This window comes from Pyrgilauda ruficollis, unplaced genomic scaffold (genome assembly GCF_017590135.1).
Source record: "Pyrgilauda ruficollis isolate IOZ18807 unplaced genomic scaffold, ASM1759013v1 scaffold4, whole genome shotgun sequence".
NCBI lineage: Eukaryota > Metazoa > Chordata > Aves > Passeriformes > Passeridae > Pyrgilauda > Pyrgilauda ruficollis.
The window spans coordinates 1,711,936-1,725,409 of NW_024525489.1; the positions used below are offsets into that span (position 1 = coordinate 1,711,936).

The 13,474-nt window shown below is 38.2% G+C and overlaps 1 protein-coding gene across 13 annotated transcripts in view; it reads left to right on the forward strand.

Moving 5' to 3' along the window:
• The window catches only part of ESRRG (estrogen related receptor gamma), a 371,095-nt gene extending 358,793 nt beyond the window's left edge, over positions 1–12,302 (forward strand). For all 13 annotated transcript variants that reach the window (XM_041476974.1, XM_041476975.1, XM_041476970.1 and 10 more), the window contains one exon: positions 8,076–12,302. In XM_041476974.1, the coding sequence (XP_041332908.1) occupies positions 8,076–8,320 (245 nt within the window). In that variant the 3' untranslated portion in view covers positions 8,321–12,302. The remainder of the gene's footprint in view (positions 1–8,075) is intronic.
• The last annotated feature ends 1,172 nt before the right edge of the window (positions 12,303–13,474 follow it).

Sequence of the window (13,474 nt, forward strand, 5' to 3'; positions counted from 1 at the left end):
CCCTAAAAGGTGGGGAGGAGTAGCAGTTTTTCAGGGAGATTATCTGACAGACACTATCAAATGTTCCCTGTGCAGGGCTGGCAATGCCACACCAACTTCCATAAATTTCCAGAAATGCAAGATGTGGCTACGTTGTAGATTGTCACTCATTTCAAACTGAGTGCAAATAGACTCTGGGGAGTTTAAATACACATATAAGAGCACAATACTGAAATGTATAGACATTTCAGTTGTGTACGTTAAGTCTGTACAGGCATGATTTCAACAGTTACATTTAATATGTAAATATGGAATTTATCAGGTTAGATTTGAGCATCTGCATTGATTTGATAGTAATTAACACAGCCTTCACACTTCATAGAAGTCACTCTTTCCTTGTCATTGTCCTTGTCCTGCTGGTGTCACGAGTTCCTCTCTTCTTTCCCTGCCTTCTGTACGCAAAAGCCAGGAGGTACCTGGAAGCTGTGGGACGTGGCTGCCCCGTGTTCTGCCTCACACCGCCCAAATGAGGCGAGCTGGCACCAAGGAGCACTTTGTTTACCCACGCAGAAAATCAACTTTGAATGGTTTCCAAAACATGCATGTACCAATTACTTCCTCGTGTGTAAGGGAAGGTGAAATATTTACAAAATATGCTTAAGTGTACACAAGTGCAGGCACGTGCACGGGAATGTTCCGGCATGGAAAAGATGAGCTGCTCATGTTTTCCTTGCTCTCGTGCGTGTTCCCTTGTATTGATTAGGGTAATACTAAACAGGGAGTCACAGGTGAGCAGTTTTTTGAAATTGACTAATCAGTAAGGACTAAATTTGGCCTCCAGGCCAAATGTTGCAGAAGAGCTTAGGAGTCACAACTGAGACCAGAGTTATAAGAGAAGCTCCAATCCCATCTAAGACCTAAGGAACTGGAATGTCAGAATACGTCAGTGCATTTGACAGTCTGATGTCTGTGCATCTGCTTAGTAGGCTGCTGGCATCTTGAAAAACCTGACCCAAATGTGGATGCTAGGCACTTAGAGGTACAGCTTTATGCACTATTGAAAATTTAATCTTAAATGCTAATACTGTCTGTGTAGCATGTACCACGAGAAGGAGAAGAGGACTTCTGCTCACCCTTAAATTTCTGGTCTTTTTCAGTACAGAAGGCATGTGAACCAAAAAGTAGCTTGTGCATTTTAGCATAATAAAGTGCACATCAATATTGGTGCCAGTAAAGTTACACTATCATCTCATCCTGTTAAAAAATTAGTAAGTTCTTATAAGTTTTTTAGCTTTCCAGACACATTATACTCAGAGCACTAGGCTATCACCATTATATGATATTATCATAATGGAAATTAATTGGTAGAGCCCAGTAAATCACTTACTCCACAGGACATCATCTTTATTCCCAGTGCATGTCACAACATGCTGTATTCCATTTCTAATAATGTTTTTCATTTTGTTTTCTACAGTCATCTTGTTAGTGTTGGAATTCATGATTAAGACATATCTGTCTTGACTGGACAAATACACAGATGTATATATACACAGACACACATAGCTGTGTGTTAAGGGTTTGTTACCAGTCTTTATTTTGACAAATATAAATAGCAAGGTCTTAACTCTTTTATGTAGTTTTGTATAGAGAATAGTACACCACAGAAACAAATTTTTAGAAAAGGAAGTCACCACCATAGTCAGAGTTTTCATGTTGCTTGCAAACAGTTTATTTGTCATATTCCATTTTCATGTAATCAAATAGATGATACCACAATTCTTAGGAAAAATAAATAACTCTGTTACCAGTTGCTTAATGTTGGCATTAGGAAATGGCAGCTGAGTTGATCAGTGGTTAATTAATGTTTAATCAGTGGTTAATCATATTTTTTTTTCTTTTTTTCTGGAAGCTACTCATAGTAACTGAGTAACTTGAACCTATTCCTCACTTAGTTAGGGAATAAGCAGGCAGTATTTACCTGTTAGTAGCATGAGAGTCACAAAGGGCAGGAAACGAGGCCAAACTTAGTTGCCCTCAATGGTAATTGTGGTAATTTCTTACATCTTATAGTGAATAAAAAGTACTTGGAAGTCTTCATTCAACATTTTTTTTAAGTTGGTGTCTCACCCCCAGCTCTATCATTTGAGTTCCCTTTTTTCCAGGCTTTTATTAGCCTTATAGTGTAGGGTCTTGAGCCAGTTCATAGTGTGCTGTTTGTTCTGCTTTGCAGCAAATATTTCTGTGTTTATTGCCCTTGCTACCTCTCCTAGTGGAAAGTAAGCCATTTCAGGAATGAAAGAGAAAATACTGGTTTACTATGTTTTAACTTGCTTGTGCCAATGGTTTTAGTTCACTGCTAATCCAGTTAGCCCCTGAAATAAAGTCCCCATTCTATGAAGTAATTCCTTTTCTTACTATGGCTTTATTTCCTACTGTGTTTTAAAAACTGTTTTGAGGCTTCACTTTTTATCTCTTCTGAAAAGTAGGCCAAACCAGGGCAATCCAGACTAAGGCCTCAGTCACTAAAATTAATCACACAAGCCTTTGTTTTCGGTTTTCACTGCCTGTAATTTCTATGGACAAGGAATTTTTAATTTATTCCTCTTTCATTTTCAGCATCTCTTCCGATTGAAGTGTCCATTTCCAATAGAATATTCCAGATGTCAGACCATTTTTGCCATATTCTGTTGTCAGGAAATACTCTGTTTGCCTCTGTGCTTGTCTTAGTCTAACCATGCAAATCCCAGCAAACAGTTCTGCTCAGGAAAAATAGGCAGGTCAAAATGAAGTATATTTGTTTACCCAACACAGGGAAGACCAAAGTAAGTGTCTGTGGTAACTTCAGTTCTGGATGGAAAAAGGACAGGAATTCTTGTTGATTGAGGAGACCAAGAACCTGGTTTGATTTGTGATTGGCCATTTCCATGGGTGCCTCTATCTTAAGCAGTATGCTTTTCAAAATGTCACTGTGTTGTGTTTCTCATAAAAATGTACAGAAACACAGTGTGGGCAAGCACTTTGTGTCCTTATGAAAATCTGGCATATGTTTCAGGGAGAGAGGAAGGGATGCTGTAGTTCTGAGAACAATTCACCCATTAATAAACACTGCAGTGGGTTTTGTGGGATTTTTGGATTAGCAGTACAATCTAGATAAAAAATCTCTTTTATTTGAGACATAACACAGATTAGGATTTTTTTCATCCTTACATAAAGCAAAAACATTTTGCTTTTTGTTCTTAATCTTGATCTCATCCAGTTCTTCCAGGATCCTACAGCTTTCTAAAGGGATTTCTCCAGATTGAGTTTGTGAACTGCTCAGCTGTATGGAATCAGAAACATCACAGCAGTTGCTGTATTTCAAGTATTTACTGGTATCTACTTCTCCAGTGTGGTTTGCCAGCATCTTAATGTGTGTATTCAGTGCTGTATGCTCCCTGCTGCTTGATTCACTGTCCTATTTTCTTTTTGCTGTCTGAATTTTGTGACATGAAGAAACACTTCACTTAAGACCTCTGGTTTTCTTCAACTTCTGAGTGATGTTATATACAAAATATATAGATACCAGCCTTTAACTTCCCTTAAAGCAGGGTTTTGAGAGATTTCCTTGCCCTTAGTTCAGGTGCTTTCCCGTTTTTAGCTAGTTGTCCCCCTTTGTGATGTGTTCTAATTGATTCCTGGGTGGCTGGATGTTTGTTTGCTGCATTTGAGATGAAGCTTGAATTTTAAATGAGGTAGATTGTAATCTGAGTTTCTGTCCGGACCTTGTGGTGTTTTTCTTGAATGAGAACTCCCAGTTTTCTCCTATTTCTGTGCAATGATCTGATCAATCAACTGATCAGAAGAGGTACAATTCTATTTTCCCAAACTGTGATGGTGAAAGAAGGCATTTGCAAGGATAGAATAAGATTCTCCAAGTGGAGCTCAATGAGTCCATGTCCTCATTTGTTGATCTCACTCTCTCCCATGGCAGCTTTGATCAGGAACTTCTTCCTTCCAGGGAAATCTCTTGTACTCAGCAACTGTATCAACAAGTCTTGTGTTTGTCTGTCTTCAGTTTCACCAGCCTGGGATCATGTTTTTGCAGGGCATTTACTGTCAAATTCTGCTGTCTTTCAAATGACACTTTGAAATTACCCTTTTTTATTTCATTATTTATACAGGCACTGGTTTTTAAGTGTGTTACATCTGGCTATAGGTTTCCTCTGGATATTACCTGTGTGGGATGTTGTAATTGTTAATTATTCAGACTGGCTGCAAAACCACTTAAAAAACCCTCCAAACTAGCCCATAAACAAAAAGGTTTTTCATGGTATACGAAGAATATTCAAACTCACTTACAATTCAATTTCATGTTTTCTGTGGAATTCTTTCTTTATTTCTAGACTGTCACACAAATTGTCTGTGTTTCCTTAAATTATATTGGTTCTCGATGACATTGCTGAGGATTGTATTTATCCCAATACATAAGCAATATTTAGCAATGAGATAGCCTGCTCTGAATTCACTTCTGTATCTGCCGGTCTGTAGTTACTGAAAAGATTTCTCTCTTTTATTTTTCCTTCTCTTTTCCCCTTGGCTAGTTCAGCATTTTCAACCATTTTCCGTATTTTCAAAGGCTTACACCTGAGGGATTAAGATCTACATTCGTTTAATATCATGAATAAAGTGGAAGTTCCAGACTGCAAGGCTAAAACTTAAAGAAGGATTTTTGTAGAGATTAATATTTTCCTGAGCAATCTGCAAGCTGAATCATGGTCTAATTAAATAGCACAGATTTATTGAGTTTGCATTTAAACATTGGCAGACCCTAGAATGAGTACAGCTGAAATGAGTTTGAATCTTTTCTGTAAATGGGGAGTTAAATTATCACAGTAATTTGATTACATAATTTTTAAATCTTTCAAGCTAAATCACCATTTTAAAAGAACAGTTTGAAGTCTTAATCACCACTGGAAGTGCCCCTCTCTGTGCTGTTTTTTCTTACCCCATTCCTTGTGACCAAATCTGTTCCCCAGGGCACAGTTTCCTGAACTGCTCCATGAGCCACCATTTGTGGGAGGCAAGCTGGCTGGGCACGTTCTTTCCAGCTATTAAATTAATTTCAAAGACAGCAAGAAATACATTAAATGCTTTAGTACTATTACTTCTCTATGTAAATAATTGCCCTGTTTACCAGAGGGATGGTACACAATCACCCCTGCAAGGAGGAGGTAAGAGCCCTTGTGTTCAGATATTTTTCACACGGTGGAAGAGTTTCAAAGCATGAAATGTAGTAGCTGTGTCAGAGGGCAGGTTTTGATTCCTTTCTGGGGGATGTTCTCTTCTTTTTCCTCCTCACTCACTTTCATTATAAGAAATATGCAGAGTGTAGATATTCCTAACACTGCAGGCCAAATTGCTCTTCAAACTGCAGAGTTAAACATCTTAGGCAAGTTTCACCTCTGTGTGAAAAATACATTTAGTCTGGATTCTATCCACCTATTTGCAAACTTATGGTCACTGTTAGAAATACTGATTCTGGGCAAAACCAGACCAGTTTTGTAAAGGGTTAAAAACTAAACCTTTATAGTCACATTCTCAAGAAAGACCTTTCTCTTTATGCAGCATGGTGTAAAAAAACCCCAAAAATGTAATGAGAAGAGTCAGTCTTTGACTCATCAAGGATTTGTTGCAAGATAAAATGCTCCTATTTGGCTTCCCAGCAAATCTGTCCTTGGCACTGTGGATCTGGGCAGAGGAGGAAAAGATGTGTATTTTCTGCACAAACAGCACAGGGTTTGTGGAAAAATTACTTGGAGTAGGAGATCGTGTGTTCTGTAGCACAGCAGTGAATATCCAAGGAGTTGGTAAAGAGTTAGGGAGTAAAGACAAGTGGTTTTGGAGATTGCATCCCAAATTAAGCCTGGTGGCTGGACCCTGTGCTTAAGACATCAGTCACGTCTGTATGTGTGTGTTAGCATGTCTGTATCGATTACATCTGTTTGTAGGACACAGAATTCAGGGCTTTTCTCTTATTGACACAGAATTACTGAATAGAATTACCATATTCGAAAACTATCAAAAATGTATGGATTCAGGGAATGGTCTCACATTAATTAGAACTGAATTTTGCTAGAAGTAATATTTGCCTGTCATCTTTTTCAAAATGTTGTAGCCTTCTTTATCCCTAAGAGAGAAATTTCTGTGTCTGTGCTTTCAGCACAGTGCACCTTGATGTGCAGCATCACGTCTCAGCGGCGTATGTCTTAGTATGCTTCTTAGAGCATGTATTCACTAAGACTCAGAATTATTAAACATATAAAATTCCCATAGGACTCCATTATGTGTAATTAACAGATAAACTGTCATCAGAATCAATAAAACGTGCTAAATGATCCAAACTTGTATATAATTGTCTGGTTTAGAGCTGTACCTTTTTTTTTTTTTCCTTTTCAATTTGCACATTTGTTGTGACAATAAGAGCTGGAACATTTTTGTTAACCTGTTACTTACGGGTTTGTGTTTCAGTTTACATGTTTGTATTTGAAAGGAGACAGGTATTTACTATCTGGCCTAATTATCTGAGGAAACAGTTGCATGTTAGCTTTTGGGAAATGAATCTTAGATGCATCTTAATTCTCTGAATGTAATTCAGATATTTGAAGCACGTGCAAAAGTTGATGTTTAATCATCAACAGGGTAAAACACAAGGCTCTGTCAAATACTGATCCAGAGCATCAGACTGCTGGTTACAGGTCATGTAAAAAATAGTGGAAGTGGGTTCTTCACTATCCAGCTCCTGAGTTGTTATTCTGTCTGTGAACAGGGGCTTCATTCCAAACCCAAAAATTAGGATGCAAAGCAGTGTTACACTAAGTAGAGTTTTGGAGGATGAACTTTAATTGTGCCGTGTCCCAGTTTCACCCTGAGCAATGCATGCACAGTGTGGCCTGTCCCTGGGGCTTGTACCCCCTTGCAGCAGTTGTATTTTCATGTGGTGCTTTATTGGCTCTGTAAGTCTGTTGACCATCCCAATTTTGGTAGCTGATAGGGGCTGTTTGGTGGCCTCTTTCACCCACGACTGTTATTCCTTACTTGCATTCCCCTCACTTTGGACTACATCAGGGTTTCTTTGGCATTTATGACTACATAAAAAGTCAGAGAATTAGGGCTGCTCACCCAAAGTAATCTCAGCATGGTCCAGTAACTGCGTGTTCTCAGGGACATCTTCACTTTCTGTATCTATCCAGCTGAGGGGTTTACAGTTATTTCAGTTAGATATTTTCTCTTTATTTCACACTTCCATTGCTTTAATCTCTTCAGGTCATGAAGCAGTTTAGTTTAGTTCCTGGTGTGTGTTGCGTCTGGGCCTGTCACTCAATACTTACACCACCAAGGCATCTCACTTGCAAAGGTGCAGGGCAAGGTGTTTGCTTTAAGTCTTTTATAAAAAATGCAAAACCCCAACACTAACAAGATAAACCGCTGTCTGTGGGGGTGGGAGAGAAGGATTACACCTTGTAGGAGATGTTAGCTTCACCGAACAAAAGCTGTTCAGGAACATGCTAAGTGTTGCCTATCTGTCTGAATATGCCTGAGGGAGAAAAAATTTGCTGAACCTGTCAGGAAATCCCTTCAGACCAGCATTTCCCTTGTTTTGGTGCAATGGTCCTAATCCTACAGTCAGTGTTTCTGAGTACTGGTGACGTCCATGGCTTCCAAGTGGGCAGCCTGACACAGAATTTTGCTGAGCTTTTCCACAGTAGAGCATCCTTGCTTTATCCTTGCTTCCCTGATAGAATGCAGCCTTTCACTCCTTCAGCCCCTTGGCGCTGTCATTCCTTCAAAGCAGTAACCCTACAGATGGTGTGGGGAGCACCGAGGGTGACTGTTTCACTTGTTTGAGGAAGATGAGGAGAAGAATTACTTACCCAAGAGTTAATTGTACGTTTGTAGTTCCTCAGCATTGCAATACACTTTCCTAAAGGTCAATACAGAAATTAATGGGTAATTATCTTTCCTCTTTGTGAAAGACGATGGGCAGAACCAGTGAAAGTGTCGTTATCAAACTCCTGGCACACCAGACTGAAACCTCCTGTTGCTCCTTTGTTTTGCAGACTCAATGCACATAGAGGATGTTGAGGCAGTGCAGAAACTTCAGGACGTCTTACATGAGGCTCTGCAGGATTACGAGGCTGGGCAGCACATGGAAGATCCTCGTCGTGCAGGCAAGATGTTGATGACTCTCCCACTTCTGAGACAAACCTCCACCAAGGCTGTGCAGCATTTCTACAACATCAAACTGGAAGGCAAAGTCCCCATGCACAAACTTTTTTTGGAAATGCTGGAGGCCAAGGTCTGACTAAAGCATCATGGGCTTCCCCATCATGCACGTTTTAAAAAAAAAAAAAAAAAAAAAAAAGAAAAAAGGGAAAATAAACAGGATAATAATGGCAAAGAAACTTAGTGTTTAATTAAGGAAAAAATGACTAAATGACTGCACTGATATTTAGCAGCAAGACTGTGAAGCAGCTTTCAACTTTTTCTTCTGTGTCTTTCTGATGCAGTTTTTTCTTTTCCTTTTCCTTTTCTCCCTTTTCCTTTCTGTTCTTTCCTTTCCTTTTTTCCTTTTCCTCTTTTTGTTTTTCCTTTGCTGCTGAACTTTTTAAAAGAGGTCTCTAATTGAAGAGAGATGGAAGCCAGGCCTGCCAAAGGATGGAAATCCATAATATGGATGCCAGTGAACTTATTATGAACCATAATGTCCCCAATGACAAAGGAATCAAAGAGAGAAGCACCGTACCTAGCAGTACAGTACAACACGATGAACTGACTGAATGCAGTATTAGATTTCATAGGAGCAGTCTCTAATTAGACGACTAAAGCGACGATGCATCGGCTGCTTCTTATCATTGCATTTTCCATCTAGATCAGTTACAGCCATTTGATTCCTTAATTGTTTTTTCAAGTCTTCCAGATATTTCTTAGGTTAGCTACGATGTAACTTTTTCAGGGAATAGTTTAAGCTTTATTCATTCATGCAATACTAAAGAGAAAGAAATACTGCATTTTTGTGCTGGCTTGAACAATGATGAACAATAATGAAGGACAAATGAATCCTGAAGGAAGATTTTTTTAAATGTTTTGTTTCTTCTTACTAATGAAGATTTTTTTGTACCAGCTTTACCAGTTTTCAGCCATTTATTAATGTGGGAATTTATCTTACTAAAGCAATAGTCGAAGGGAAGGTGCATATTATCACGGATGCAATTTATGTTGTGTGCCAGTCTGGTCCAAAACATCCAGTTTCTTAACATGAGCTCCAGTTTATAACTAAATGTTCACTGACTCAAAGGATTAGATTACACCTGCAGTATAGCCGAGTAGTCTACTATATCCATGTCAAATACCAATCCGTAATGGTGTTAGGAGACAGCGACTGCGCAGGGGTGCAGTCGCCGAGTGATTTCTAGCTGCTTCAGTTGCAAATGAACGAGATACTACTGCCTGTTTGCAAAATTGTAACCTCAGATGCAGAAAAACTCTATGAACCAATAGTAGCTTAGAGGCGGTGAGGCAAATGCTGCCATTTGAAAAATTAAGAAATCAGAGTAGTAGACTTCTGACCAAATTGAAGAATTTAACACTTCTGTACCTTACTTATTGATTTAGATTTTCGTTTGTAAATGGCGATCCTTAACAAGTAGCTAAACCAGTATATGTGCTTTTCAACCAGTATTGTCACAGCATGAAAGTCAGTCAGTTTCAAGACTGTTACGAGGTGTAATCTAATGTATAAACCGATTAGATGCCCCCAGAAAACTACAGTCGCTAAATAACCAATAAACAATAACCTCCATCAAATGCTATACCAATGTACCAGTGTTAGTAGCTGCTCCCTGTACTATGTGAACATCCTTATTCTATGTACACAGATGTAATTAAAATTGTAATCCTAACAAACAAAAGAAATGTAGTTCAGCTTTTCAATGTTTCATGTTTGCTGTGCTTTTCTGAATTTTTATGTTGCATTCAAAGACTGTTGTCTTGTTCTTCTTGTGGTGTTTGGATTCTTGTGGTGTGTGCTTATAGACACAGGGTAGAATTAGAGACAATATTGGATGTACAATTCCTCAGGAGATTACAGTAGTATATTCTATTCCTTACCGGTAATAAAGTTCTTCCTAGTAATAATTAAGAGATCGAAACTCCAAACAAATACTCGTTATGAACAGATACACACTGAAATCATAATATTTTCAAAACAAGGGATAATTTCTGTAACAGTTTATTATAGAATACCAATGTATAGCTTAGAAATAAAACTTTGAATATTTCAAGATTATAGATAAGTCTAATTTTTAAATGCTGTAAATATAGCTTTTATTCAATCATCTCTCAGATGTTGTTATTAACTTGCTCTGTGTTGTTGCAAAACTTTTTTGGTGCGGACAAGTTTCCAAAACTATTGCTACGTTGTGTGCTTTAAACAAAATAACAATGGGCCCATGCTCTCTCGGGCCTCATGCTAGGAAAAAGAAAAAAAAACTGTGTATCTATCATTAGCTATATGGGACTATATTGTAGATTGTGTTTTCTCAGTAGAGAAGTGACTGTAGTGTGACTCTAGGTAAATCATCATTAGCAATTCATTCAGATGGTCAATAACTTGAAATTTATAGCTGTGATAGGAGTTCAGAAATTGGCACATCCCTTTTGAAAAATGTCAAAAAAAATAATACAACTCCTGGGAAAAAGGTGCTGATTCTATAAGATTATTTATATATGTAAGAGTGCAAAAAAAAAAAGTTTATTTTCCAGAAAGTTTGTGCAGGGTTTAAGTTGCTACTGTTCAAGTACACTATATATATATAAATATATAATATAAATATTGTTTTTGCTGTATCACATTAAAGAACTTGGGCTTCAGGGTCAAAAGCCAACCAACTAGAAGTATACAAAAAACACAAAAAATGGAGATGTGTTAAAGGCACACGGTGCAAACTTTAGTTTTCATTTTCCGTAATTTTTTGGAGCTGCAAAAGAACAAGTATCTCAAGACTGTAAAACCATTACCTGAAACTTAGCTAAAAAAAGTGCACGGGCTTTATAACATTGTTCATCTTAAACCTTGCTGGAGAAGAGTTCTTTCAAGACCACTTACTTAATGTGAAGTGTTGGGAAAATTTCAAAGGGTGTATGTTTTAGCCATAACAATTTAATTTCTATTTTTGCTTCATTTTTTAATTTTTTCTTATTTAAAGCAATATGATTGTGTAACTCCCAGAAGTTACACATTTGTTTCAATCAGATCAGATTGTTGTATTTATTCCACTATTTTGCATTTAAATGATAACATAAAAAGATATAAAAAATTAAAACTGCTATTTTTCTTATAGAAGAGAAAATAGGTGTTGGTGATTGTATTTTAATTATTTAAGCGTCTCTGTTTACCTGCCTAGGAAAACATTTTACGGCAGTCTTATTGTGCAAAGATCGTAAAAGGACAAAAAAAATTAAACTGCTTATAATAATCCAGGAGTTGCATAATAGCCAGTAGTTAAAAACCGAAACAAAACAACAAATGAAAACAAACATGTCTATAGCTGTAGATGGGCTTCACATCTGTATAGCAATCAACTGTATATTTTTGTGATGTGTATCATACCGTGTGCTCCAACCAATGTCCATTTGTGTAAATGTATTTATTTTATATTGTATATATTGTTAAATGCAAAAAGGAGATATGATTCTGTAACTCCAATCAGTTCAGATGTGTAACTCAAATTATTATGCCTTTCAGGATGATGGTAGAGCAATATTAAACAAGCTTCCACTTTTGATTGCTTTTATTTTATTTTTTGTGTTGTGGGATTTTTTTCGTTTTGTTTTCTTTTTTGGAGGAGGAAAACAGAACAATTAGTGTTGCCTTCTGTTACTTTCATTCAAAACGGAGCCAGCGTTTGCAGTTCTCCCTTAAAGTACGATATGAGTGTAAATAAATGCTATATAAAGCCATGTCAGAATGAATTCCAGTGTGGTACAAGACATTTTGCATACTCTTAAATATGCAAAATGTCTCATAGCACATTAGAATTCAGGCTGACAGGCCTTTATATAGCACTTATTTAATCTTAAAGCATCTACACATCAACCTGAATTACTCAAAACCATCGCCTCTCTGTCAATGTCTTCAAAGAAAACTTTCCCACTATTTTAAGATCACATTAATATCATATAGAAGTAGTTTTTTGCTTTCTCCATCAAGAACTGAGTCTATCATTCATTTCCTACTGCAGGAGACTCCTTTAATGTGTTCTGAGTAAAAATAAAAAATAAATTAAGAAAAAAACCTGTATTATTTGATCCAGTGTTGCTGAATGGAAGTAAAGGGCCCCCAGAGCAGTGATACACACTGGTGTGAGAGAAGGTCGGTCCCTGAACGCTGTTGGGATCCAGGCGGGTTAAATAGCACGGGGCGAAGTGGTCATAAATGGGCTCTGGGCCCCATCCCTGTAAGGGGCTGCAGCCCCCCTCTCTCAGGCTCAGCCCCTCTGTCCTGTGGATCCTTCTGGAACCATCACAGAAGTGCTAATGTGTGCTTTTCTTGCTTTTTAGCCTATCTTGATAGCGTTTTGTCATGTTCACCGGCATGTTTCTCACCTTCACTCCTGGCCATCCTCGGGAGGCTCTGGCTGACGGCACAGGGGCTGCTCGGGGACAGGAGCTGTGTCAGCCGCAGCACCGGGGCAGCACCGAGGGCTCTTTGTGCTTCACAGCCTCCAAGTGCCAGCACAGCAAGAGGCACTCCTGCCCCTCTACCAGTGCTGTCTGTGCTTTAGCTGTCTTGGGAAATAGGGGGACTTTTTGTGAGTGAAAGGAGCAGCAGGACAATAGGAAGATGAATTCTGCCTGGATTCTGTGAAGATGATCCGAACTGGGCTTTAGTATTGACACTGCTGTGTACACAGGCATACAGCCATATACACACACAGCATGCTTGGACAGAGCTGGCTTTCCCCATTTTCTAGTGTTTTCCCCCTTTTTATTAGTTTCCTGATTTTAATTATTGCAAAGTTCCTCTTCAAAAGAAAACCTCATACTGGACCTTAAAAAGTGAAAAAAGTGTGTTACAAATTTTCACATACAAAAGGAAAATAATCTGTAAATGACACTCCTAGACTTCCTCAACACATGTTAGACCCTAATCACTGACTAAACTTTTCACATGCAGTTAAAAAATCATGCTTTCTGTACCATTTTTCATGAGAGGACCATGAAGCATCATACAACAGAAATTGAGCATCAAAGGAGAAAAAATACAACTCTCAGATGAAGCCTCTTCTAGGGCTCTATCTCTGCAGAGTTTTTGTGGTTTGTTTCTTCTTTCTTCTGCCTATGCTGTCTCTGCTGTAAAGCCAGGACAGGCACAGAAATCCACTGGAAATGTTTCAGTAGGAATCTGTGAGGAATTTGGCTAAGATCACAAGCCTTTCTAAACTACGGAAATAGCTAC